The sequence below is a fragment of the Triturus cristatus genome, chromosome 1_1 (genome assembly GCF_964204655.1).
Source record: "Triturus cristatus chromosome 1_1, aTriCri1.1, whole genome shotgun sequence".
NCBI lineage: Eukaryota > Metazoa > Chordata > Amphibia > Caudata > Salamandridae > Triturus > Triturus cristatus.
In genome coordinates this window covers 145259564-145285192 of record NC_140579.1, presented here as the reverse complement: position 1 = coordinate 145285192, position 25629 = coordinate 145259564, and the positions used below count along the sequence as shown (strand labels likewise).

The following is a 25629-nucleotide window of genomic DNA, read 5'->3' as shown; positions in this document are numbered from 1 at the left end:
TAATAAGCCTTGTTCCCACAAATATAATACACTCCCGGAAAAACTGGATCTTCTCCTCCTCTAAATCCCCATCCGGTTGCAATAAAGTATGTATCATGGCACTCACTAGTTCCTATGAAATAATAATCATATTGGGATCTCTTCCTGGTAATGCACAGTTTTCCTTTCTGTGGGGCATCTATAGCCATAGTTGGACTGGCTCCATTTTTCAACTCCTTTTCTTTCTCAATATCCCACATTGTATCACTCATTGTATGCCCTTCTGTTTTCTTGTGCATGTTCAACCTTCTTCTCTCAACCATGTCTAGAAAATTCTTCTCTTCTCCCTTCAAACTGCAAGTTAAATTATTTCTAAAAACATATTCTAAGGTTAATTCTTTGGTTTCTAGAAAAATCTCACCTAAAGTGTTAGCATCCTTTGCAGGATTCAGTGCTTTATTCATAGGCAACTGCCCAAGAATATTATCTATATTAGACATATTGTAATCTAATTTCCCTAACTGATAAAATATACTAATCAACACACTACAGGAAATTCCATACGTAGCCGGAAGATAAGTCACTCCTTCCGAAACAGAGGCAGGTAATTGCATGCAGACGTAGCAATCCCTTACTTCCATTGTCTTTACGTACTCATACAACAATTTAGAAAAAACATTGCTAGAAAAATCATTAATTGACCTATCTTTATGTATATGTACATTACTAGTTCTAGTTGGAACTACCTTTAATGGACTCTTCCCTATATTAGTCTTGTTCTCAGTATGACCTTCTAAAGTGTCTATAGTGACTCTAAATGAAATCAATAGAGCAAGCACGCTCCAAAGCAGCATTAATAAACCTGTACAGCAGCAGCACATTTTGCACCATCTTTTCAGAAAGGTACATCTACTTTTATTCTCAGTGTTAGCCATTTTGTTAATTTGACCATGTCTTTTAACTTAGCCTCTTCTACTCCTCTACTGAACTTTTAAGGGCAGCTTGTACCCAACAGATTATTACAATCTACTAATTTTTAGTATTTCTTCTTCTTCTCTTCTTCAAGTGGTTTTCCTTGGATTCACTCAATTTGGATTTTCATCACTTTTCACTGTCTCTTCATCATCACCGAACTGTATCAGGTCCTGAACATCCGTCTCTTCTCCAATGTCAGACAAGATAACTCTCAGGATTCCCACAGCTTCTTCTTCAGCAACCTCCTTCAGTAAAGCCTCCTCTGGACTTCCTTGACTATCCGCCTCTTCTCCTTGTTCAGGCAGTGCCACATACGTCCATTCCGGTGACTTATACCTCTGGTTTGGTTTCCTTATTCTTTTAGTTCTCTCAGGTATCTTTGTTTCTTCTTCTTCTTTAGTTGGATTCTGACTTGACACTTCGTTCACTTGTTCAGCTCTCGAAGAGTTAACTCGTGTCAGTCTGTATCTTAGTCTCTTTATCTTATTTGGCCAAAGATCTCCTTTAGCATTTCTCTTTTATTTCACTTCTTTTTTGTTTCTTTCTCCAAGCCAAGTTCTCTTTCTCAGAACTCGTCCTCCATGTATCTCATTGTCACTTTCATCAGACTCTGTTTCAATTGCTTCTGGTTCGTTAACAGCTTTCTTTTCTTCAACAACTGCCTTTTCTTCAACAGTCTCTTTTTCCACCACTTGAGATTTCCCTACTTCTGTCCCTCCTCGGGTCTCCGACACGCAGTCTTCTTGCTGTCTACTTGTCCCTTCACCTAGCTTGTTGTTGATGTTCCCTACACCTCCTCGGGGTTTTTCCGCAATCTGTCCCTCTCTATCTTTGTCTGTCCCATTTTTCTTCAATATTTATCTCAGGTGGAACTTGTCCAATTCCTCCATGTGACTCAGGTGTCTCTTCTACTGGAATGTTCTTTACTTTTCTTTCTTTCTTTTTGTATTGTTCACTGTCAATTTGAACCTCAGGCAATTCTTCTGAGTCTGAACTTGCTTCTGCAGTTTGCACTGTTCTCTTCAGAACCTCTTCTGGTGGGATGAAAATTTCTCTCGACTCACTTTCCCCACTTTCAGGATTCTTTTTCCTTCTTACTGCCTCACTGTCTGCATCATCACTGGAGTCTGATTCTTCAAAGTATTCTTTTCCAGTACCATCTCTTGGATTTGGAACTCTGTGTGTGGCTTGCATGTATCCAATTCTTCACACCAGCACACTTCACAGCTGTCGTTGTAGTCAAGATGACTTGTCTTGGCCTTCCCCACCTTGGAACCAGGCAATTCCTTCTTCTGTGGACTTTTATCCTTACCCAGTCCCCTGGGCTCAGATCATGGGCTGGTTTCTTTTCAAGTGTGGTGGCGTCTTCTCCAACCTGGTGAAACACAGAATGAACTGCGTCAGCCAGGCCTTTGCAGTAATCCAAAATCATGTCATCAGTTATAGTCATCAGCTTGTTCACTGGTACATATGCATGCCTCATAGCACGTCCCATGATAATTTCATGTGGACTCAAACCTGTTGTTCTGTCTGGAGTAGACCTAATGGTCATCAAGACTAGAGGCAAGACATCGGGCCATTTCATTCCTGTGGCTAAGCACATTTTGCCAATTCTGTTTTTGATAGTACCGTTCATCTGCTCAACAACCCCAGAAGCCTCTGGTCGGTAGGCACAATGCAACTTCTGCTGTACACTCAATGCTTCACAAATTAGACCCATGATTTCATTATAAAAATGTCCTCCTCTGTCTGATTCAGTGGTTACCGGGAACCCGTACCTTGGGATGAATTTTCTTAACAGTAATTTGGCCACTGTTATCCCATCATTTCTTCTTGTTGGGTACGCCTCCACCCACCTTGAGAACAAACAGACCACCACCAGGACATACCTCAATCTGTTGACTGGGGGCATTTCAATGAAGTCTATCTGCATTCTTGTGAAGGGTCCTCCCTCTCTGCCTATTGTTCCTAGGCTCACCACTGTTTTCTTTCCAGGATTGAATTGCTGACATATCAGACATCTCTGGCAGAGACTTTCTGCTATCAGTCTAAACTTTGGACTGTACCAGGTTTGCTTAAAGGCTCTTATCATAGCATCCCTTCCCAGGTGTCCTTGGCCATGATACATCCTTGCCATTGTTGACAACATGCTGTTTGGCATGACTGGTCTTCCATCCCTATAGACCCACACATGATCTTTTTCTCTAGGTGCACAACCTGCCTTCACCCAATCTCTCATCTCATCATCTTCTGCCTCATCCTGCAGCTGTTTTACTTCTTCCCATGTCCCCACTTCATTAGTAAACATTAATGAACAAGAAGACATTTCCCGTTCTTTGCTTCTGTTAATTGAGTGATTGTTCCTTGCACAATATTGTGCTATGTCATTGGCAAACTTGTTACCAACTGTTACAAAATCGTCACCATGACCATGAGCAGCACATTTTACAACTGCTAGTTCTTTAGGCAGCTGTATCGCCTCTAGCAGTTTTCCAACCACCTCAGCATTCTTTATGGGAGTTCCACTTGAGGTCAGGAAACCTCTTTGTAGCCATAGCTGGCCAAATTCATGGACAACTCCGAAGCCATACTGACTGTCAGTCATCACAGTCACTCTCACACTTCTCCCAATCTTGCATGCTTTTGTCAGTGCCACCAATTCTGCCACCTGAGCGGATTTAACTCCTTTCAAAGGTGATGCTTCCACAACTTCCGAGACTTTGCACACAGCATATGCAGCACTCAACACTCCTTCCTCTGTTCTCAGACAAGATCCATCCACAAACAACACATGATCACTTTCAGGCAGTGGCAGATCTCTTATGTCTGGCCTTGGCTTTGCGCAGTAATCAAGTACATCCAGGCAATCATGATCAACATCATTTCTCACTCCCACACATTCAGCATCAGGTAACAGTGTCGCTGGATTCACATTTACACATCTCTCCAGACTTACATTGGTTGCACCAAGAATGACTTTCTCCTATTTAGTCAGCCGACTATGAGACAAGAACTGTGTCCGACTCCTTGTTAAAAGGATTGCCACATCATGAGGTACGAATACCCGTACAGGGTATCCCATTAAGATTCCCTCACTTTGTTCCAGACTTTTGCAGGTAGCAGCTACTGCTTTCAGGCAACCTGGCAAACCCACAGCTACTGGGCCAAGGGTTGCTGAGAAATAGGCAATTGGCCTCCTCAGACGTCCATGTTTCTGGATTAACACTGAGAGTGCACATTCATTTCTCTCACTACAGTACAGCTCAAATTCCTTTTCATAATCAGGCATTCCTAGGGCAGGAGCTTCACAAAGTCTGTCTTTTAACTCTCTGAATGCAGCCATTTCTTCTGGGCTTAGTTCTAATGGGTCTTTTACCTCACTTTTGGTCAATTTGATCAATGGTTTGGCAATCAGGGAAAAGTTACTTATCCACTGACGACAGTAACCCACCATTCCCAGGAACATTCTCACTTCTCTTTGTGTCATTGGGGCTCTCATTCCCCTAATGATTTTGATTCTGTCAATAGTCACTTTTCTCAGGCCTTTCTCAATATTGTGTCCTAGATACTGAACTTCTTTCTTACAGAACTGCAATTTGGCTGGAGATACCTTTAACCCTCCATCTGCCAAGTGATTCAGTAATGCAATGGTATCTACTTCACAAGCTTCTCGTGTTTTTGATGCCACAAGTAGGTCATCAATATATTGGACCAAAACTGAATTTTCAGGCATTGTCAGACTTTCCAGAGATTTCTTTAGCAATTGATTAAATATTGAGGGGCTCTCTGTATACCCCTGTGGAATTCGGCACCATGCCAAAATCCGTTCTCCAAATCTAAAAGAAAATATCGGCTGGCTGTCATGATGCAATGGGATTGAAAAGAAAGCATGACACAAATCAATTACCGTGTACCATTCTGCATCATGGGGAATCTGATACAAAATCACTGATGGATTTGGCACAATAGGACAACATGGCACAACAATCTTGTTAATCTTTCTCAAATCCTGTACTGTCCTGAATTTTCCATTTGGTTTCTTCAGTCCCATTATCGGTGAATTACATGGGCTGCTCAATATTTCTCTCAACACCCCTTGCTGGATCATCTTCTTAATTAAGAGTGTTATTCCTCCAATTATTTCAGGTGTCAATCTGTATTGCAGTATGTTTGGGTAAACCACTCCCTCTTTTACAGTAATCTTTACTGGATCTACATTTCTCATCAGACCCACATCTTCTCCAGTAAAATCCCAAACTGCTGCTTTCACTGTCTGTTTCAACTCTGGGGGTAATGCATCAGGATTAAATATTGCATATGTTCCCAAAGCCTCACATTTTCTGTTATCCATGGTCATTCTGTATAACACATCCTCATCAGGTGTCTCAAAGGTTATACCATCTGGAGTACAGAAAATAGTGCAATTCATTTTGCACAGCAGATCCCTGCCTAGCAAGTTCACAGGACTTGTGTCACACACCACGAATCGGTGCATGTCTGAAAATTTCCCTATTCTAACCCTTACTGGTTCAGTAAGTAGTGTTTTGATCTGTGTATTGGATACACCAACCACTTGGATCGTTTCATCCGAGAGAGGAAGATTCTTTATATCAGCTGACCTGACAGTTGATCTCGTGGCCCCAGTATCAACTAGGAAAGTGATACCCTCACCATTAATTTTTCCATCTACAAAAGGTCCTGCCTGGTCTATTTCTAGAGTTGCGCCAAGTACGCACTCCTCCTCCTCTCTTCGGCACCGTCGGAAGTCTCCCTCAGAGTCACTTCCCTCATTTTTCAGCCAGTACTGAGATACAGCGCTTGCGCGTTTTGGTTTGATTACCTGCTCTTCATCGTAGAACCCCGATTCTTGGCTGTACTTCTGGGATCCTTTTCTCTGTGGCAAGGGTGGTTTTGGCACCTGATTCTGCTGCTTATCAGCCTTCTGCTGTTGCCGATGCTGACCACACCCCTCACTCTGCACCTGCGAATTCAATGATGAATTATCATCGTTAGTGGACGGTGGATTCTTACACTCGGATTTCCAGTGCCCCAATTTTCCACAGTTGTGGCAGGGGAACTTTTTCTTTGCTTCCTCTATATTCCCTTTTCCTTTTCCTGGACCAAACCTGGGTTTATTTCCTGGGTTATTTGCCTGTTCAACCAGCTGAGCTTCCTGTCTTTCTGCAACTTTCACCTGTGCCCACATTGCCTTTTCTTTTAATTTTCTCTGCTTTGCCTCAATCTCATCACTGAAGTATTTTGCATGTCTCAAAATCTCATCAATCTTCTTACTCTGCCAGTCCATGGTGTGCTGCCGTATCATTTCACTGATTTCAGGCCGCAAACCGTACACAAATCTATACACAAAATGACCCAGATCCTTGTCACCCAGGTGTTCATCTCCACTGAACTGCTTAAAAGCTAGTATCAGTCTTTCATAGTAAGAATGGACTGATTCTTTCTATTCCTGATGTGTTCGGTCTATTTTAACCCAGTCTGTCTCCTTGGGGGGTACTTTATTTTTCAAAAAGGCCATAACCTGCTCGTACTTCTTCATTACCTCCGGGTCTGGAGCTCCTGTTTTTGGATCTCTCGGGTATTCCGTAGTGGGCCAGTCTATGACTATTTTACATTCTGCCCACAGGTCTGCTGGTACAATTATATCAAACAGACTATTCGGGTCAATCCACAGTACTTTTGACAGCTTCACGAATCTGTCGACTTGTCTGTACCACTCAACAGGCTTTTCCCTTAGTCGAGGGAAATCATTCGTAAATGATAAAATATCCTGTCTGGTCCATGGGACATGTACGTACCCACCTCCTGGAATCTCTCTCAAAGGGTAAGCGGTCACTGCCTTCTCTTTTTCTGTCAGGGGAAATGCCGAATAAGTTCTATCTGCCCCATCCTCTCGCTTTCGATACCATCTGTCTTTCCATCTTTCTACATCTCCCCATTTCTTCAACAAGGCAATCATTTCCTTAATCTGTCCTGTTCGGCCTGCATTGTTCAGATTCTCAATATCCTTGTCTGAGAAATCCACTCGGTATGACTTCTGTAAAGCTTTCACCTTATCCATGTCAATTCCCACTTCACTGGCTATTCCTCTCACCCTGTCGTGTATGTTCTTTGCTCTCCATGTGATGCTTTTACATAAAAAGAGGATCTCCCCTTCCTGATAATTCTTCAGTGTTTCTGTAGGTATAGTTCCTACTATCAATTCTTCCATTTCCATACGTAGCCTAGCTACATCAATTCCCTGGGACTCTTTCTCCTTTTTCTGTAACGTTTTCAGCCAATCATTCAAATCCTCAGCAGTTATCACAGATTTTTCCGCATCCCCTGGTTCTGTCACCCTTTGCGGTTCCAAAATCGAACCTCTGTTCCCTTCCATACATCCGGTATTCAAACTTGAGTTAGTCTGCACACTCATTTCCCCTCCACATACGATATGTCTCCACTGATTTTCTTCTGCTCTATACTGTGCTTCTCCCGCTCTCATTTCTGCCTGCTCCGGAGGTACAATCAACCTATTGCCCACATATGGCACCGTCAAACCATTTTCACCCGTCCTCTGCTTATCAAAAATCGGCATAACCGGGCCTATTGTCACAGGCACTGTAACAGCCTCAAGATTCTTAGTCAGCTCCCTGATTTTCTCGGTTAGTTCAGATGCAGTTCTTGCTAGTTCTCTGGTCTTTTCATTTTCCAATTCATTCTCTCTCTCTCTCTCTCTCTCTCTCTCACACTCTCACACTCTCACACTCTCACACTCACTCTCTCTCTCTCACTCTCTCTCTCTCACTCTCTCTCTCTCTCTCTCTCTCTCTCTCTCTCTCTCTCTCTCTCTCACTCTCTCTCTCTCACTCTCTCTCTCTCACTCTCTCTCTCTCACTCTCTCTCTCTCACTCTCTCTCTCTCACTCTCCCAGAGAACTGCTTTTTAACTCCGGGGCTGTAGCCTCTGTCTTTATAATCCGCAGGGTGTCTCTCATTGGGGTAACTGCTGTTCCTACCTCTGGTTCTCGTCTATACGGGGGTGGTCTTTTGTAGAGCATGTCCTCTAAGACATCATCATCAGACTAATTTGCCCCATATCTTCTGGTTTCTACATTATGTTCTTTCTCTGTACACTTTCTCCCTCCTGATTCCTCTGCCGTTCTTACAGGATATAATCCCTCGGTCATACTGGCATCTCGCCACCTTCTCATTCTGTCATGATGGGTTTCGCGATCATACTTTCGCCCAAACATATATCTGTAGCTACCCCCACCCCTCTGCTTTTCTCGTTCATGCATTTCATCTTCCCATTCCGTTAATGCCTCAAACTGCGTTGGCCTAGGCCGAGGCTCTAGATTCATCATCTTTTCTCGTAAATTCCTCAGTATGGCCAGATTAAATGAACCATGTTCTGGGAACGCTAACACTTCATCGTCTTTAGTGTATTTCACCCAGTTATCTAACCAAATACAGGTATGATACCCATACTTCGCAACCATGAAGGATGCCGGGGTTCTTATCGGGGGCAATAACTGTCCTTCCCTTGTCACTATGTCTTTATCCTTGTCAAACCAGGTTTTAACCTTACTAAACAAGGATTTTTTCTTCTTTTCCTCAGCATGGTAATACATCTTTCTTATTTTCCACTAGCTGTTTACTCTTTCTCCAGCTGTACGATCTTTTGTCCAATTGCAGCGCGACTCACACCAATGCACCAATCCTGGAGCGTCTACGTCACTGACTCAGTCCGCGAATCCCAGCGCGACTCACACTAACACACCAATCCTGGAGCGTCCACGTCACCCTGTATGTCTCCCAATCCTAGCGCGGCGTACACTAGCACACCAATCTCTTCGCTTCCTCTGTTCTAACCCACTGTCCAATCACAGCGCGGTCTCCCTGACGTCAGCAGTTGCTGCAGTCGCTTCTGCTCCTGTCTCCTGTCCTTCTCGTCTACCCCTCCTTTACAAGACTACTCGGTAGACTTTGTTTCAACTTCTACGAGTCTGTTAGTTACAACATACAAACCTCTCCATTGTCTGCTTCGCTAGCCACAGAACAGCAAAAGACCTTTCCCACGAGAATTCTGCCTTTCCCGAGAGCAGCGCTTACCTCTGCCCTACTACAGAATCGTTACTTCCGTTGATAAAGTAGCACATCCCTCTACTTTACCCTTCTAACAAGCATCAATTAACTGTTTCCCTCCGGAATGATCCTAAGAGTCTCACAATTAACTAAAATACCTTCTCATTCACGCACTTACACACCAGAAAATGTAGTACATTCATACAGAATTCTGTCTTTCCCGAGAACAGCGAACAGTCTGTCCTACTACAGAATTATATCATACGTTAACAAAGCAGCACTTACCTCTGCCCTGTCCTTCTAACAAGCTCCGAGAATACCTATTACTTCTCCAGCGGTAAGCTTTAACGGAATCCCTTACGGATCCCAGGGACTTAAGACCAGAGTTTCACAGATAACCTTCGCTATCATATATACTTCTCTCACACAGAAATACGTTTCTAATGGCAACACACGGCGGTGCTACCTTATCAAACCCAGACAATGCGACGCGCAACTTCAATTGTCACACGTTTTCCCCTGTCTGCATACAGGGCCAACAATCCCGACTTTTTCCGAGAGCAACACTCCCTCTGCTCTACTACGGAACTGTCACCGACTCCCTACATCCCAGAAGCCATTCACAATACATAGAACTCAACACGACTTCAACATATAGTGTTAGTACAAATTTCAATCAATAATCAACAAGCCTATATACACGCAATTTCGCCAGATCAAGACAATAGCTAACCATCATTCTGCTACCAAGAAACTGGTGCAGATCAGAGCTTCCGAATCCCCTCTACTTCCACGGACGGAATGATTTCACAGTCACACACGCATACACACATCACACGCTGGTGGGGCCCATTACACCAACATTCACCCTAAATCACTCTATCCGCGCCCTGTAAAGGGGAAACACATTTCCCATGAGCTCTGTATCTAATCTGCCTGTACTTTGAGGTCAATGCGACGAGCTAGTTGCTATAGATCTAACAAATACATTTCAAAGAATACACAATAAACTCAATAAACATGACCAGAAATAATCACCCGAGACAGTAATTCAAACAGATTATTCATTTATCTAAAATTTGAAGAAAAGCCAATTAAATGCAAATTCATTTCTCTCATATTTACCTATTCTGTCTAAATGTCAGATCCTAAGTCAGAACCGGTCCTCTGTGGAAGAATTAGAGTCTTCTGTCGTCATGTAGAGTCATCGTCCTCTCCGTCAGCATAGGGACGTCGCATCATCAGCTCGGGAAGAAGTGGCGCTAGACCTCTCTAGTCTACTATTTTTTATACTAAAATTTACATTCTAAAAAGTTACATTTCTTATTCAGAACGGATGAATGACGGAAATAATGTCATCTTGGTACTTTTTGATATTCTACGGGATGTTCTCACACATAGATTGTCCCAAATAATGAATAGCAGAATTGAACGTCCATGACTAATTCGCTACTTTTACGGATGTCTCTACTAGGTGAATTTGTTTCAAAAAATGGGTTCACATTGAGTTCGTATCAACTTTTCCGTCTTTCAGGGGCTTTTGGCAGATGTCCCAGACTTGTCATCATGCTTATGGCTTTTCAGTTCATCGGAGGTGCAAGGTCACAGGCAGAGCGAAGCCTTTCTGTAAATTTCCAGCAACTCCAATGCAGGCTGCGGGTGGTGGCCATTTTGTGGCAGGCCACAATGGACAACTTTAAGCAAAAAAGACATAAAACAGAATTACTACATATAAATGATTATACAGTGTTATTCCCCTGCTAATACCCTTATGTGTGTGTATTTATCTAGCCATTTGCGACATTAAAAGCCATTAATGCATATTAATTCTAAGCGCAAATACAATAACATCACATAAGCAACATCGATTTCTGTCAGTTTGCTCACCAACTTAGTTCACTTATTATTGTAGCCATGCAATAGCATTCCCACGTGTAATTCTCTTGTTAATAAGGTTGATTAGGCAACATTTGACAAACTTTTAATACTTAATAATTAATCAGTAGTACTTTTAGTTATAACATGCGAAAATGAAACAGGTATTCCGTTTCAGAGTAAAAACCCTGCTCCATCAGTAGCACTTATCATGTGAAATGTTCCGCTCTGCACAAGTGTGTGCTCACCTTCATAGTTAGTGCAGCGTGTTCTTGCTTGTCTACATAGCTCAGGAACTGGTCCACAGTGCCCTTGTGTGTATATTTAGCCACTGCCAGCGTTTTTTATTATCTGAAAGTTAGTTTATGAATCCCCCAGCCAAACATGTACATACACTGCCCTGGGGAAAGAGTCTAAATATATATGTGTGTTCGCACCATGACACAACTTACCCCGGCATTCACACTTGTACCCTACGATGACCAAAGACGTCCCTGGAGACCACACCTTAAAGTTTTGATTATGCGAAAGGACTCTTTTTACATGGGAAAAAGTAATACCCATCCCTGGCGATGTGAACAGTGTGCACAAAGCATTGTGAATATTTTACAGTCACCAAGCAAAGATTATTCAATGCCTTCAGAAGACAGGAGATAAGCATTGCGCATGTGCCAGCTCCCTGCATGTGACAGCTTTTGCAGGCTGGAAACATTGGGAAATTCAGAGGTGCTGACAGTGGTCCAACGGATCCTTGCATACACCCCTTGAGGTCAACGTCAGGATAATGAAAGACTGGGAAACAAACATAACGTTCTAACCTGTACCATTCAGTTTGAATGCAGCTCTTTGATGGCAGTTCATAGCTCACTGTGCTAGATTACAATTGTAATTTATGAACTGCACAGTAACAAAAGAATCTCTGTGACAAAAGCAGTAACCCACTGAGCTATGCACATAAAATACTGTTCTTTGATATGCATGGTACACGTTCTTTGCTGCAGGCATAATAATCCTCTGCGCTACCTTAGATAAGTGAAAACTGCCACTAGACAAAAACTCCTATCTCTCTCTAGCAGGTACATTAATCACCAGAGTTATCTTGACACTTTAATTGTTGTCAGAAAACTGCTGTACACACAAGGAACTTTGCAGTGCTCTTAAAACTGCTGCATTTCGACGGCATGCGAAGTTTTTAGGTCGGGCCTAAGCAGCGCATGCACTGTCTCTTCAGGCTTACAGGCTTGTCTTTCAAAAATGTTTGCTTGCTAGTGGTTAATCCTTCCTATTTGTCCTTCCTGTTTGTGTTTTGTTTCCTCCCACGGAGCACCGCCCAATTACTGTTAATATCCTGCTTCTGTGTTCATTTGGGGGACTATTTTCTTTTTTGATTTCTGTTCGTGTCACCGTTTGCCCATCTTCAGTGGCTCAGCTTAGGAGTCCGTCACTTAATGTCCCTGTGCCGTTCAAATACCGAGATGAAATGTCAGACGCTTTAGACGCGGTTTTCGAGGGCGCCTCTGTAATGTTCTCTGACTTTGAAGTGTGAGGAGTTCCCCCAAACTCCTACCACTTCAGTGCTTGTTGCTTTAGCGAGCCTCGGTCATCTCACCATTAGCGGCCCAACCATGCAGCACAGTTAAGGGCAAGGCATGGGCAACTCCTGTCGCATTTTCTCTGACGCTTGTTTATATAATGTGAACTCGAAGGTGTTGGAGAGCTTTACATGATCGGTAGTTATATTACACAATGTCATATTCTTTTTTGGAGAAATTTTTATAGAGCGCAATCTCGACTGACACCACGGTATTGAAGCTCTTCACAAAAGCACCAGTTACATTACACGAGGTCAGGTAAATTTTTTGTTTTTAGGTGTGTGGACATTGAGTGATGCTGACGCCGTCCCTGTTTATTCATTGTTTCTCCTCCACCTGACAAATGGGAACATTTTGTTGGTGTTGCTATGTCCAGTGCTCCTATACCCAGGGGGCTGGGTATATGGGCGGGGCCAGGGGCTTGCTGGTAAACGGATGGTGCGAGCAGTGTTTTGAAGAGAAATCTCTGGAGAAGGGCACCTGGTAAATAGAGGGCTGGGGAAGATATATGTTATGTGTCCGCCATTGGAAAGTACTTCACTGCTTTTTTTCATAGGCTGTTCAATACTCTAGATGCAGTTACACACGGAATGTTATAGTGCTGTTGACTGGCATCGAGGCACTTGTCTTTCTATTTGTGCGTTAAAAAGCCTTGGAATATGTCTATAATTGTTTCCTGAGGCAAGCTTGTATTCCTGAATCAGACTGCATGACTCAGTGTGTAGGAATTGTGTACCTCTTCAGTCCCAGGCAGCACCCAGGATCATGTGCTGCGTGGCTAAACACTTAAAAGGTCCCACAGCCAAGACCTGTTGGCCATGCCAATGCTTGTTGTATTTTATTGTTTCGTATGTGTGGAAAGACAAAAACCTGACCCGAGTGCCCATAAACATTGAACATAGCTTTAAATTTGCAAAAGCAGCTCCTACTGGGTGTCTGCTGCACATGGCACCCTTCTGTCCTATTATGTATTCTCCCCTCCAAGGACCTACATGCATAAGATTTTTATAGCAGAATCGTACTTTGTTACTTACCACGTGCCATTTTCATTTGCCAGGGCAGTGATGTGAAGGAGGGAGAGAAAGCATTTGGTGCACAAATCACTATGCCAGGAATATTTCACACGGTGTCCCGTCCCTCATGTTCTTCACAACTTCTGGAATTGATTCTAAAGAGTTCAGTTGTTCTGGGGAAAAAGAGGTCGCACTTGAATGGTCAAGATCTAAACACACAGGTTTCGAAGAATTTCGACGCCAGATTAGCATCAAACCTGGAACGTTTCATTGGACAATAATCCTTAGTTAAAGGTTGCGGTGCAGCCCACGTGGCTGTCCTGTATGTTTTACAATGAAGAAATGACTTTGGAAACCTACAGAGGTTTCCTCTGATTTTGAGGACTGAGCGCAAAGTCGGCCCTGGACATGTAAACCGTGCTATAGCTTGATTAAAAAATAAAAGGGAATATCCATTCGGCATTGGTGACGCTCAAAGCCATCTTGCTGGGGGACATAAATGATAAGTCGTAAAAGGCATAGTTCTGAATTTGTAAAGCTTCAGTGCCCTAGTCACATCCCTGCTTGTGGTGTAGAGTGTCGTCGCTGGAAGACATGATGCATCAGCTGAAAACTGCAAACAGATCGTCCTGGTTCTAATGAAAATCAGACAAAATTATAGGGACGCAGACTAACATGTTCTGGTGGATTGTTCTGAAGTAAATAATATATTCTTTAAAGTAAACGTCTATGTTTGTCTTCAGAATTAAAAAAAAAACAATCAAAGGCAAGACAAGACAAACTCTGATTTGTACCACAAATCTCAAAGTAGAAGATAGTGTTAATCCTTAGTTTTTCTACATTCTTTAGGAAGATGCATATGAAATGGCTGTTAGAGACATAGATATGGATTATGGTGGTGACGGGAGTGGAGAGATAGGTCGGGACACACCAGACGCATTATGCAGGAGGGCCCAATTAAAAAAAGTAAAGCAGAAAATATATATATATGTATGTATTCTGCTTTACTTTTTTTTTAATTGGCCCCTCCTGCATAATCCATGAATATACATATTCACTGAAAAAAACAAAGCTTAAAGTAATGTTGCAGTAAGGTGAATATGTCCGTGACAACATTAATGTTTTGAACTTAAAAAAACACAGAAATTCGCCAGTTCTAGTTAGCAGAGCTAGCTACAACTCATGCCCCTGCAATGCACTGCTTATGCCCTAACATATTTCATCACTGATGACATGTTCTACGACATCATTTATAACATCACTGATTTAATCACTGCTCTCAAATGACTTCATTGATCACATCATCCGATGAGTGTGTTAGTTTATTTTATAGTTTACATAGTAGTAGTAACTACCAAATTACGTTTCTACCTAATTTTGTTCAGCCAGTGGCTCTAAGTGTTTTACAAAATGCATGCGATCCTAATGCATCACAGGTGTATAGAGGTATGGAGCACGTCATAAATCTTTGTATCGAAGAGTAACTCTGTGTGCAGATGTCAGTTGATGACTTGTGTCCAGTATGTTCCACACAAGTGTTTGGCTCTGTAAAAAAAGTTTCCAACAGTGCAAGGATTCTATGTTGTAGATACTAAGTTTTATAAGTAACCTTGAGTTTTTAAACAGAATTGTCTCATCCTGACAATTTCTACATAAAATAGAAGACTGTGTGCACCGGGTACTAACCTATGTACATGTGCTTCTTTTGCTTCAGAAGATGCACTTTCTTTAAGGTTTTCACCACAGTATGAAGGCTGCAGGTAGTATGATCTTTAGCACCTTGAGACCTTGGTTAATCGAAGTGAGTAGTGTCTTTTTTGACAAGTGTTGCATAGAGCGTACACTGTTCTTAGTAGATACTTTCTTATAGTCTTTGGTGTATTTCTCATGAGAGTTTCACTGTCTGCAAACAGTGTGGTATAGAGTAAACTCTCTTCATAGAGAAAACACTGTTTACAGTACACACTTTTCCACTCTTATCAACTTCATTTCTCAATGCAGGTTCGGTGACTGCGAGGGGTTTGATACCGATAAAAGCGGTCTGTAGTAGATCATTAATTTTGGAATAGAGTATTTTGAGGGCCTAGGCTTTGTCTGATTAGTATACATATTGAACATCATGTGCAATGAGGATTTCCCATATATCTGTGGTTGACTGGTAATGTGAACTAAGCTAGCTGTGAAGTGTATGGTATAGTTATGTTAGATAGTTTGTAAAGCGCGTGAATCACCCCCGAGGGGGTCTCAGCGCTGGCAGAACTGTGCAGGAACGTTGGAGAGATGTCATTCTGTGAACATGGTGGTTTTTAGTATCTTCCTGAGCCTAAAGTAGTCAGAGCATTGTCTAAGCGAGAGGGGGAGCTGATTCCAGACCAGCGGAGCTTGGTAGGAGAAGGATCTACCTCCTAGCCGTGCTCTCTTTATCCTCGGAATGAGTAACAGAGATTTAGAACATGATCTCAGTTCGTGGTTAGGAATGTATTGGTGGAGCCTTTCAGCCAGATATATCGGGCCGGGGCCCCACAATGCTTTCTGTGTCAAGCAACAGAGCTTAAACATGACTCGTTTCCTCACTGGCAACCAGTGCAAACGTTGAAGCAGCGGGAGAGAGGCTGATCTAAACGGTGCATTGGTAACCAGTCGTGCAGCGGTGTTTTGCACCACTTGCAGGCGACTGAGGGCAGATTCATTAGCGGCGACCAGAAGGGCATTGCAGTAGTCTAATTTATTCAGCACAAGAGCTTGGACAAGTGTCTTGCGGAAAGAGTCCGGGAGATAGGGGAGAGCTTTCCTCAAAAGGCTCAGTGTGAAGAAACATGCACTGACTGTATGAGATACATGATCATTCATAGTCATAGCCTGGTCGAAGCGAACACCGAGGTTTTTTACTGTTAGTTTAGGCTGGGGAGCGGGGCCCAAATCAGTTGGCCACCAGGTGGGTGACCACATAATGGGGTCATCTCCATAGAGGATAATCTCTGTTTTGCTGGCATTCAGCTGGAGATAATTGCCACTCATCCACTCCGAAAAAGCTAGCATACCTAGGGAGAAGGATGATTGAGCTGTCAGTGAGGATTTATCAAAAGGGAATAGGAGTTGGATATCATCCGCATAAGATACAGGGATGAACCCAAGAGATCTTAGAAGAGAAGCAAGGGGGGCCACATAGATATTAAATAGCGTTGGGCTCAGACAGGAGCCCTGTGGCACACCCTTGTTCAGACTTTCGGTGGTGGAACGAAAAGGGCCTAGGTTAAGAGTTTTTGTGCGTTCGGAGAGGAAGCTGGTTACCCAATTCATCGCCATTCCCCCTAGTCCAGTCGCTCTTAATCTTCCGAGCAGGGTCAGATGGTCAACCGTATCGAAAGCGGCGGAAAGATCTAAAAGGACCAAGATGGCAGATTGTCCCTGGTCAAGCGTCCGTCTGATGTGATCGGTGACTGCTACCAAGGCAGTCTCAGTGCTATAGTTTGCGCGGAACCCTGATTGGGACAGGGTCCAGGTAACCAGTTGCCTCGATATGGTTCGAAAGATATTTATTCACGTGCTTCTCAAGGACCTTGCTCAGGTAGGGGAGGAGGGAGATAGGACACAGGTTGGAGAGGTCATCCATGGGAAGCTTGTTATTTTTTCGCAGTGGAATGACCTGTGCTGCTTTCCAAGAAAGGGGAACCAGCCCCTTTCTTAAAGAGGAGTTAAGAAGTAAACTGACAGAGTCTGCAAGTACGGGTGCGATAGACGCCGAGATTTTTGCAGGCATAACATCTAGGGGGGAGCCAGATTTAACATTGCACAATAGTGTGGTGGTCTCGTCCCGTGAGAGGAGTGGAAAGGCCAACAGAGTTGTGTATTTGGCAGCAAGAGATTTACCAGTGTCATCAGACAGTGATGTGTGGTTGGTTTTAGAAAATGTATCATAGATGGTATCGATTTTGTGAATGAAAAAGGAGCTGATTTTATTGCAGAGAAGCTGGGAGTAATTATTGTCCAAATCACATGCTTTAGGACAAATAAATTCTTGCAGAATTTGATGGAGAATTTTAGGGGCGTTGCCTGCCTGCCTTAGCTGAGAGGCTATATATGATTTGCGAGCTTGTTTAATTTAATTATGGTAAAGGGTGCGAGCAGCTCTGTAGTTCACTTTATCAGTGTCTAGGTGGGTACGACGCCACCTTCTTTCCAAGTTTTTGCAGCGGCTTTTAGTCGTACGTAATTCGGGAGTAAACCAGACAGCCAGAGAACTCCTGGGTGCTTTAGTGCAAATCTTTACAGGGGCAATAGAATTAATGGTCACTGAAACAGAAGCGTTAAAGAGGGTGAGATTGTCTTCAATATTATTGGTCTGGGGGTACCTCGGGGGTATGAAAGCTAATGAAAAGGACTCCGGATGGATTTTATACCATTGTCTACAGGAAAATTGGGTGTGCGCTGCCGAGGGGCCAATTTTTTTTAATTGGCCCCTCCTGCATAATCCATGAATATACATATTCACTGAAAAAAACAAAGCTTAAAGTAATGTTGCAGTAAGGTGAATATGTCCGTGACAACATTAATGTTTTGAACTTAAAAAAACACAGAAATTCGCCAGTTCTAGTTAGCAGAGCTAACTACAACTCATGCCCCTGCAATGCACTGCTTATGCCCTAACATATTTCATCACTGATGACATGTTCTACGACCTCATTTATAACATCACTGATTTAATCACTGCTCTCAAATGACTTCATTGATCACATCATCCGATGAGTGTGTTAGTTTTTTATAGTTTACATAGTAGTAGTAACTACCAAATTACGTTTCTACCTAATTTTGTTCAGCCAGTGGCTCTAAGTGTTTACAAAATGCATGCGATCCTAATGCATCACAGGTGTATAGAGGTATGGAGCACGTCATAAATCTTTGTATCGAAGAGTAACTCTGTGTGCAGATGTCAGTTGATGACTTGTGTCCAGTATGTTCCACACAAGTGTTTGGCTCTGTAAAAAAAGTTTCCAGCAGGGCAAGGATTCTATGTTGTAGATACTAAGTTTTATAAGTAACCTTGAGTTTTTAAACAGAATTGTCTCAGCTGACAATTTCTACATAAAATAGAAGACTGTGTGCACCGGGTACTAACCTATGTACATGTGCTTCTTTTGCTTCAGAAGATGCACTTTCTTTAAGGTTTTCACCACAGTATGAAGGCTGCAGGTAGTATGATCTTTAGCACCTTGAGACCTTGGTTAATCGAAGTGAGTAGTGTCTTTTTTGACAAGTGTTGCATAGAGCGTACACTGTTCTTAGTAGATACTTTCTTATAGTCTTTGGTGTATTTCTCATGAGAGTTTCACTGTCTGCAAACAGTGTGGTATAGAGTAAACTCTCTACCCACGTTTCCACTCGTATCAACTTCATTTCTCAATGCAGGTTCGGTGACTGCAAGGGGTTCGATACCGATAAAAGCGGTCTGTAGTAGATCATTAATTTTGGAATAGAGTATTTTGAGGGCCTAGGCTTTGTCTGATTAGTATACATATTGAACACCATGTGCAGTGAGGATTTCCCATATATCTGTGGTTGACTGGTAATGTGAACTAAGCTATCTGTGAAGTGTATGGTATAGGATCAGTGTTGCACATAACACATGCTTGCTATGCTTAAGGGAGTTGTATCTGTGATGGCATTAATGATACTTCATATTAATCTGAGCTAATTTGCACTTACTCTAAGGCATCCAGTGCCATACTAGTGTATAGAGTGATGTGTTCAAAAGAAGCTTGGATGATGTCATCACTAATCTCATTTGAGATGTCATAAATTATGTCATAGAACATGTCATGAGTGATGTAATATGTGAGGTCTTAAGCAGTGATTGGCAAGGAACAAATTATAGTTAGCTATGCTGAATATAACTGGTGAATTTCTGTATTTGTTTGGGTTTAAATCTTAATGTGGTCACTGACATATTCACCTAACTATAACATTACTTTAACCTTTGTTTTTTTCAATGGATTCCTAAGGTTTTATTTTAACATACAGAGATCTTATTATGACACCTTACCACTCTATGGACTATGGACTTCACTGCTCTAGAGAGTAGCATTGAAAGAATACGTTTCGGGTAGCCATTGAAGCCTTCCGCCATACATCCCTGACAGATAGATGCTGTAAATGCCAGAATAGCCCCGGCAGAATGTTCCCGGACGCTGGATGGAGGTTGAACCTCATGCAGTGTGTACCAAAGGGTGATGTGTGACTTTATCCTTTTTGACAATAGTGACCTAAGGAGCATTTTGGCCTTCATTATTGCCCCTAATATTTAGTTGTGACAAACACAGAGCCTCAGTTTGCACCTAGTGTCTTTAATGTATAGATTGTGTGAGATCACCCATTCGAGGTGCTGTCAGAACGTTGGAATAAAGTTAGAAGAATGCAATACTCGTCCAGGTGAAATTCAGATCGCTTTTATTTTGGGATAAACGAAGGGTGATAGCTTTTCTTTGAATAAACGAAGGATGGAATCCAAAGAACAACTCTCCTTAGAGAACACAGTGAACGACTCTAAGATGCAAGTATTATGATACTGGCTAATGTACTTTGCGGATGTTATTGCCATTAAAAAGGATATCTTCCACAAAAGATGAAATAAGTTCCAAAATGCCAGTGGTACAAAAGTCTTGTGCATCAGCCTAGCGAAGACCTGGTTGAGAACTCAGCAGGGGGTGTCAGATGTAATACCAGAGCAAACCAGTGCACTAGGACTATCGGATGTCTCTGGGTAGCCGTATTACCTGTAATGAAGGCTTTTCATGGCCTATTCCAGTAGACTCCAATGGCTGCCATGTAGGTCCTTGGCTCCTGTTTCAGCTAGCTGGCGCAGAAAAGTCATTGCATCATATACTGTGCAGGTAAATGATTTTATGGCCTTCACTGATGACCCTTGACAGAGCACCCACAGTTGCTGTTTTACAGGTTTTAGTGGAAAACTTCATGTAAGCCATCAGGACTTCCACATTTTCTGAGGATAGGTGTTGGAAAGTCAGCTATTGAGTGATGGTAGGGGAAGTGTGAAGCACTCTCCCTCCATAGACAGGATGTTCCTCCTTTGGGGTAGGAGGGCGTGGTGCCTCGGCCAAAGGAGGAGTGCATCAGAGTACCAGAACTGTCTCAGCAGGGTTGAGAGCCACCAAGATCACCGAGTACATGGGGCTCTCGATGTGATCTGGAGAATCATAGAACAAGAGAAACATCCTCTCTCCATCGCAGGCTAGCTCACAGGGAAGGGGGGCCCTGCCCATCCAAGAAATTGAGATGGACCGCAAAAGTGGCCATGGGAACCTGAAAGCTTGAGGACTTTCTGGAGGATCTATTATGCGTGTGATGAGTAATTTTTTATATTGCTTTCAACTTTGATAATCGTGTGTTTTTGATGGTTTTATTCTTTGTATGGACCATTACCTGTTTTTTATTATAATTATAAAATAATTTCAATACAGTTTCGTTCTGAAGAATGTTCTAGTGACGTACCACTACTTTTTGTATTATCTTCTTTGAGAAGATGTTGCTGCAACACTCACTTTCTCAGATCTACAACCAGTCAGCCGAGCTGTGTGCAGAGGGTGTTTACTAGATTTCTGATGTAGAGCTTTTGTCTGGGTGAACCATCACCACCTTTGATCTTCGCATTGGTAGGAACGCTTTCAGCACCAAGAGATTGCCTTCCGCTCCAAAGCATTTATGTGCAGACACATCGCTTACCCGTCTCTCAAGACCCTCTTGTAAAGTTTGTCTCAGTGTGCGCTCCTGCTTATGTTATGTTATTTGTGTTAAAGCACTCGTTTACTGCAGTTTCTTGAAAGAAGGAAGAAAAACATCGCAATCTATACTCCACTCACACTAAGCAACTTTATTGGTTAAAAAGTCAGGTTTTTGTGTCTTTGAAGAAGGTTGGTAGAGAGGACAAGTAGCAGAGTTCTAAGAGAAGATTGTTTGACTCTCTTGCTGCCGCAAGGGTGAAGGCCTTACCAACAAAGGAGGTGGTATAAGATGTGGGGACGTCTCTCAGGAACTGGCCTGAGGAGTGCAAGAGGCGTTGAGGAAGTTGTAACTTTGTAACCTTAACTTTATGGCCCGGAAGGGTAGAGAGGAATTATTGTTTTTCCTGTTGGACCACTACCAGTGCCTGTAACAAAGTTAATTTTCTGAGAGGAACCTGTTTAGGGTATCTAAGGACTGGAGGAATATTGTCCCGTTGTCTGGTGCTGGTGACAAGTTGGAGGGTGAGCATTCTGCTCCAGCTGAATCCTCCTTGCGAGTATTTTATTTTTAGGGCTATGGTTGATGGAAATGCCATAGTCGAGCCAACACTGCACATAGGCCATGGCTAGAGGAATATGATATTTGGTGGCAATATAGGGCAGGATTTTCCTTTGATGATTGATCTGCTCGAAGCAGTTGCTGGCGTCTTTGAATCTGTGAACCCACATCAATCTAGATGCCTCAGTTGCTGACAACTTTTAAAGGAGACAGCTACGTGCCCATGATCTCTGGACAACTTGAAGGTCACAATTTCTCAGTTGTGTTCCTAATAATTAAAAGTTCTAGTGTTGACTGGTCATGCTAAGAAAATTTAAAGCAATCCATCATCACACAATAGAACATTTGCAAGTGTGTCTTGGACAAAAGGGGAAGAAAACAAGGGTGGGGAGTAGGCTGAGCAGAAGAGAGCTTGGAAATCAGCTATACATTATTGGCATGCATGTAGACTTGCATTCCATGTTGTCTAAGAGAGAGGTAATTGCGGCACGTAGATGTTAAATAGTAAAGGGGAGAGGATGTAGCCTTACGGCTAGAGAGGTCGACCTCGAAGCTGGGGCACCGGGTTCGAGTCTTTTCAACGACGCTCAACATCCTGTGATTCTGGGCAAATCACTTAATCTCCCTTTGCCTAACAAAAATGAATGTGTCCTTCTGTAACGAAGCTGGTGCTATGTGAAGCACTCTGATACCCGATGTCTCGGGTCTAGTTCACGCTATATAAAACTTTTTTTTTAAAAAAAGGGAAAAGCACTGATCCCCGAATCCCCGAGAGATCCTGCATATGATATTTATGGAAAAGACTTAAATAGTTGGAAAAAATAGGCTAGGTTAATTTGGTCAAATTTGTTGTGCCAGATCTTTAAGATCTATTTCCTTCATTCCGTCAAGGAGCAGTGGATGATATAAGGGCACCGAGAAATCCCAGAGGACCAATGCTCATACATTACTAATGTCACCCAGCCTGTAGAACTCATCTAGGACTGCGGTAACAACTCAGTGCTGGGGCCAGATCTGAAACATGCCTAAGAGAGAGTTGAATATCATTGGCCATGATAAATCGTGGTAACTGCAGGGTTTTCCGCCAGCAGTGAATAGGAAACAAAAGTTGTTGGGACCATCCAAAGAAAGAGATGCTCGCTATATCACGAGTTTAACCATTGCCAAGTTCCACTGCATAGGCACCCCTCCTAGGTTTACAGAATGTTAAGCAATTTTCTAAAGACATAGCTGTTGTATTATCTTTGCTGGACATCTTCCCATATGTTACCAGACACTTGGCCTGGTTTCCCACCAGTGAGGACAAAACCTTGACCTTACACTGAGCTGGAAGATTCTTTGACACAAACACTGGACTGTCATTCAGTCCAGTTATTCCGGTACTTTTAAATGGGAGGCTCACTGAAAGGTCCTGAGCTTGCTTGAGAACTTGGAGTTTGTGGCAAGCTCTCACCTAGATGGAGGAGCCATTGAAACTACAGAGGTAAGATGGCCTCATTCACTGGTGGAGAATATAAGTAATATAGGGCAGCACCCCCAAACTATTGGCAGTGACAGTTATTGATGGATTCAAGGCCTCTTGGTCACTGTCCTCAGTCTCTGGGTCGATGTGTATAGTGGAGTCTGGTTCCTCCAATTGCACCCTTGTGCGTGGAAAAGGTCTCAAATGTGTTTTCATGCAGAGATTGCCCACCTGCGATGGTGCCTGAAATGGGGTTAGAGGTGCCAGTTGGGATAGGGGGACTGGTGGGGCGTGTAGATACTCCGGAGTTCAGAGCTGTACTGGATAGTGTGGGAGCTGCACTGGAAGCACCAGGATTCCATTGGAGACGATGAAACTACAACAGAACTCAAAGCCGATGGATTGCAGATTCTCACTAGTCTTCAGGTTCATATTTGGAGCAACCAAGAAGACGATGCAGAAAAATATCGTAATGAGCACGAAGGCAGTTCCTGCTGCTGACTCCACAGGCGGCTGGGAGGGGTGCAGTAACTCGTGGCCGAGTGGATGAGGGTTTCAACAAATCCCACGCTTCTACCATGCAGTTCAGAACCCCTGAGGGAGGTAGGGCTAGGGGATTCTCTAGTGACGACTGAACCCTGAGGAGAGATGCTGCCGTTCATGAAGTAGTTCATGCAGTAGGGTCACATACTGTTTAGTGAGGTGCATCTCCGGAGTTTGGGTGTCCACCCAAAAAGACTGCAGCAGTAGGATGTGTAGGGGATGTGGCTTGGCAGGGACCAATGCTTCTCTTCACTTTGTGCCTTCTGTGATTTGCACTGGATTCTGCCTGTCTTGGGCCCTCATTACGACTACCCCGAAGCAGTATCCCCAGGCGTGATCTCGCTTCTGACTATTCTGAGTACTTTGGTATGTATACATGCGAATGCTGTACCACATGCTGTATATTACAACACTTAGGAGCTGTTTAAAGTCTGGTGGGAAAGATACCCCAAAGTTAAACATGTCTAAAAGGCAGGGTGTAAAAATACAAACTGTTCAACAAGTTGAGAAGTGGGTAAAGAAGGATTTAATAGAAATCCTGATGATGTCAAACACCTTTGCACTTCGACATTTATGGTGAGCTAAACAACAACTACCATGCACTGCTCATGAGCTCACAACACATACATATTGATTGATTGATCAGTAGCATCACTGATGTCATCACATGTAACATGCATAATACAACATTGATATAATTAATGTTTATAGTATGCACAGGGCTCGACCTATGATGTCCCTCTGCAGAATACATGAAGAGCATGACCTGTGACATCACTGACGACATCATGTCCACTAACACTAAGTTTTTCAACCAGAGCTGCATCATTTCAGAATTACCATGGTAGTCCCTGACATTGTTTGGAGAGTGGAAGGTTGGTTCCCCAGCTCAACCCATGGAATTTGGAGTTGGTTTTTGCATCCCATACATCTGGTTCTCAAGCGTGTTAGCTGGCAGGATCTGCTTATTTAAACTCTCCATGTACCAAAGGCAGGAGTGGACAGTATAGGGGCTTTCCATGCCCCAAGTGAAGATGTAAGTCCTTTCCTTCTCACAGTGTATGGACGTTTCAAGCCCCAGAAGCAAGAGAGGACAATGTTGGGACTTCTCATGCTCCTAAGACAGGTGGACACAGTGCTCCAAAACCAGGAAGGCATATTAAGGCACCATTTAATAAAGTCCAGGAGTGCATTGAGTTATTACACTTGGATAATAAGACATGTTGAAGAATGTGGCCTGCTCACCACCACTTTAATGTCTTCTGCCCTGTAGACTGAATAGCCGTCTTCCAGCAGCTCTTCAAATGCCCAGACTCTACTCTCTGGCCATCTTTGTGCGGTCCTGGCCTCTGACTGGCATCTGCTGTGTGAGTAGATCTATATTATTAATCAGACAACTCTCTCCAGTGGGCTGTGAGCAGTGAGACCGCTGTGGTTCAGTCAATCAGCTGAGAGGCACAAGTTGCTTTGACCTAGTCAAAGGTGATATACAATACTTTCAGCAGGGCTTTTTGGTGAAAAGTTTGTTCTCATCCTTATGTTTTTAGGTCAAAGAATACCAGACCGCACAGCTGTCTGGTTTACAAAGACATCTTGGGGACATGGTAAAACGCTTCCCTGAGAATGCAATTTGCCCATTGCTTATCATTGGCTTAGTGCTTTATAACTCACATTTGCTTGCTTTCTATATGCTGGCTTTATTTGTTTAAGGCTGTCCAGCATGTCTTTGTCCCTCCAGTGGAGCATACCTTATTTACTGTATTCTTCTAAGAGTGCTCGCTTTCTGTAAACCGGATTTAAATATTGTTCTT

The 25629-nt window shown here is 43.0% G+C and overlaps 1 protein-coding gene across 4 annotated transcripts in view; it reads left to right on the top strand.

Moving 5' to 3' along the window:
- CUTA (cutA divalent cation tolerance homolog) overlaps positions 1 to 25629 on the top strand; it is a 57985-nt gene that overhangs the window by 18161 nt on the left and 14195 nt on the right. For 2 of the 4 annotated variants that reach the window (XM_085623726.1, XM_085623720.1), the window contains exon 2: positions 25092 to 25185. The exons of the other annotated variants lie outside the window; for them this stretch is intronic. In XM_085623726.1, coding sequence (XP_085479852.1) covers positions 25123 to 25185 — 63 coding nt within the window. In that variant the 5' untranslated portion in view covers positions 25092 to 25122. The remainder of the gene's footprint in view (positions 1 to 25091; positions 25186 to 25629) is intronic. 4 annotated transcript variants of the gene reach the window in all.